Source organism: Trypanosoma cruzi, genomic scaffold (genome assembly GCF_000209065.1).
Source record: "Trypanosoma cruzi strain CL Brener 1047053517167 genomic scaffold, whole genome shotgun sequence".
NCBI classification, from domain to species: domain Eukaryota; phylum Euglenozoa; class Kinetoplastea; order Trypanosomatida; family Trypanosomatidae; genus Trypanosoma; species Trypanosoma cruzi.
Genome location: NW_001849497.1, coordinates 6,337 through 8,627, shown reverse-complemented (window position 1 = coordinate 8,627; position 2,291 = coordinate 6,337). Strand labels below are relative to the sequence as shown.

Here is a 2,291-nt window from a genome sequence, read left to right as displayed (position 1 = left end):
AAGAAGCAGAAGAAATAATAATAGAAGAAGGAAAAGGAGGAAAAGAAACAGTTAAAGAACATCAGAGTCAAGGAGAAGAAGCTGCAGGTCGCTCAGTTGCTACAAAAGGAATTACACGGAACAGTAATCAGCAAACACTCCACACACCTTTATCTACGGAGCACAATCCTTCTCCCGACAGTCTGGGATTAAATCCTGAAAGTCCGCAAAAGAATTTGTCGAAAAACAATGACTCCGCCAAAAATCAGCAAACAGAAGACAGCACACCAGGAGAGGAGGATAAGTCGAAATTAAGCGAAGGTGTACCAGAACCAGGCGCAGGTAAAGGGAATTCAGGTCCTGAGCCCGGTAAACCAACCGAAATTCATGAGCCGACAGGCTTGTCATCGGCTTCTTCGGGTGACGCTCAGGAGACAAAACACGTTGTGAATGAACCTCCCAACGCCAGTCCAGGGCCTCTGGGCGGCGTGACAACGGGCAGCCACACGGATGTTAAAACCGGCACGGAAGTTCACCCACCACCACCGCAAGAACATCACTCACCAGCGGTAGCTGCAGAGAAGGAAGGTTCCATAATGGAAGATGCGGCCATTCAACGAGGTGGACACGAAAGGCCACAAGAAAAACTACCAGAAGCAGCAACAGCAGCGCCACCAGAAGGACTTCGCACATCTGCGGTGAGATCTTCGGAAAAAACAGAAGACGTTACTGATGAAAATGAAGAAATTGGTGAAGAGAATGCTGAAGATGAAACGAAAAAACAACAAGAACAAATACAACTACCGCAACAACCTCAACAATTCGGAGAAAAAGGACAGCAGCAGCAACAACAGGAAGAACAACCGCATGGATATCCCACAGACGATGGCGAAGTACCCAAAAAAGATAAAAACGCCGTTGGAACCAACAACAGTGATGGCAGCACCGCGGTCTCCCACGCCACCTCCCCTCTTTTGCCTCTTCTTCTTGTTGTTGTGTGTGCGGCTGCTGCTGCGGTGGTGGCCGCGTGAGAGTGAGGGAGAGAGAGCCGTGCACCGCCCGCACTCACACTCGTCCTTCACTCACTCTCTGTGTGTGTCCCCTTGCATGGACTCTCGCCCTCACCTCACCCCACGAAGCACACACATAATGTGCCCATTGTATATATGCATGCACACCCATGCAGGCCCGTTGGTGCTCTCTTTTGCACGACACGCACCGCTGCCGTTCTGCCTGGCTGCATGGGCGCAGCACCGTAACTGTTTCTGTTTTGTTTTTATTGCATTGAGTGGGCGACCTCTCTCTCTCTCCCTGTGTGTGTGTTTTGCTTTACGGGAGCAATGAGAGTGTGTGCGCTGGTCGTCTCACGCTTCGGCTTTTTTTGTTGTTTTTTGTAAATTTAATTTTTTTTACTGTTTGCTTTAAAATTTTTTGCTAGTCCTTTCCGTTTTTCAGTCTTTTGTTTTTTAATTACTAACTCCCCCATCCCTTCTTTTTTTTGCTTTTGGGGGCAATCACTATGGACTTTTTTTCTTTTCCACTCTTTTAATTGTTTCTTGCTGCACTCTTCCTGTGAGGGGTGCCGTGTGTTTCCCGCCCAACTGCTCCACTCGCACACCCACCGACACGCTCATGACGACGGTCCTGTGCGCCTCGCCTGCTGCACGCATGAGGAGGGGCCGCGACGAACGGCGCGCTGAGGGAGCCGTGACGTGTGGGCGTGCGACGAGGGCTGGTGGGGCGGAGCACACATTTCTTTCCCTCCTGTTTTGCTTTTTTTGCGGCCAGGGCTGGCAGACACCCGCAGCGCCACACACACACAGCCGCACCCTGCCGCCGTGTTTTTCTTTTTCTTTTTTTTTTTTTTCTGTGGACGGGTGTGTTCTACCACCGTGCGGTGATGGAGGGTGGGGAGCTGTGCTGAACGTATTGCCGTCCAGCCGCGCATTCTCACTGTCTTCTTTACTTAATGGGTGTCTGCTGCACACCGTCATGAGTGACGTGTTTCCCCCCTTTGTTTGTTTTTGCCCACACGCGGTGCCGGCTCCGCGGCTGTGCGTCCCACGGACTGCACGAAACGATGATTGGAAAAACGGGCCGGATGCCGCATGAAATGTGAATGATGTTTTGTGGGCTGGTGGAACAGTAAGGTCTTTTCTTTGACCTCTTTTTCTTGTTGCAGGCAATATGCACACACAAACACATGACTGTATGGTACTTCTTGGCACATGAAATGAACTTCTTTCCGAATCAAATTTTTTCTTTTTTTAAATATTTTTGGGAGTTCTTTTGGACTTTCACCCTTTTTTTCT

At 49.8% G+C, this 2,291-nt stretch overlaps 2 protein-coding genes across 2 annotated transcripts, besides 4 other annotated features; both read left to right on the top strand.

Moving 5' to 3' along the window:
• Window positions 1-81: a sequence feature (CT-rich).
• Window positions 1-1,010, top strand: Tc00.1047053511785.10 (mucin-associated surface protein (MASP), putative; the record flags this gene model as incomplete). Its single annotated transcript, XM_798135.1, has 1 exon — window positions 1-1,010. A coding segment is annotated over one exon (1,010 nt), but the record flags the coding sequence as incomplete, so codon positions are not given.
• Window positions 1-2,291: part of a sequence feature (areas not merged during assembly with more than two copies in the genome that could not be assigned to a particular haplotype) that runs on past the window's edge.
• Window positions 757-843: a microsatellite.
• Window positions 1,612-2,091, top strand: Tc00.1047053511785.5 (uncharacterized protein; the record flags this gene model as incomplete). The annotated part of the gene is made up of 1 exon (XM_798136.1): window positions 1,612-2,091. The coding sequence occupies one exon, from the start codon at window positions 1,612-1,614 to the stop codon at window positions 2,089-2,091; it is 480 nt and encodes a 159-aa protein (XP_803229.1).
• Window positions 1,821-1,846: a microsatellite.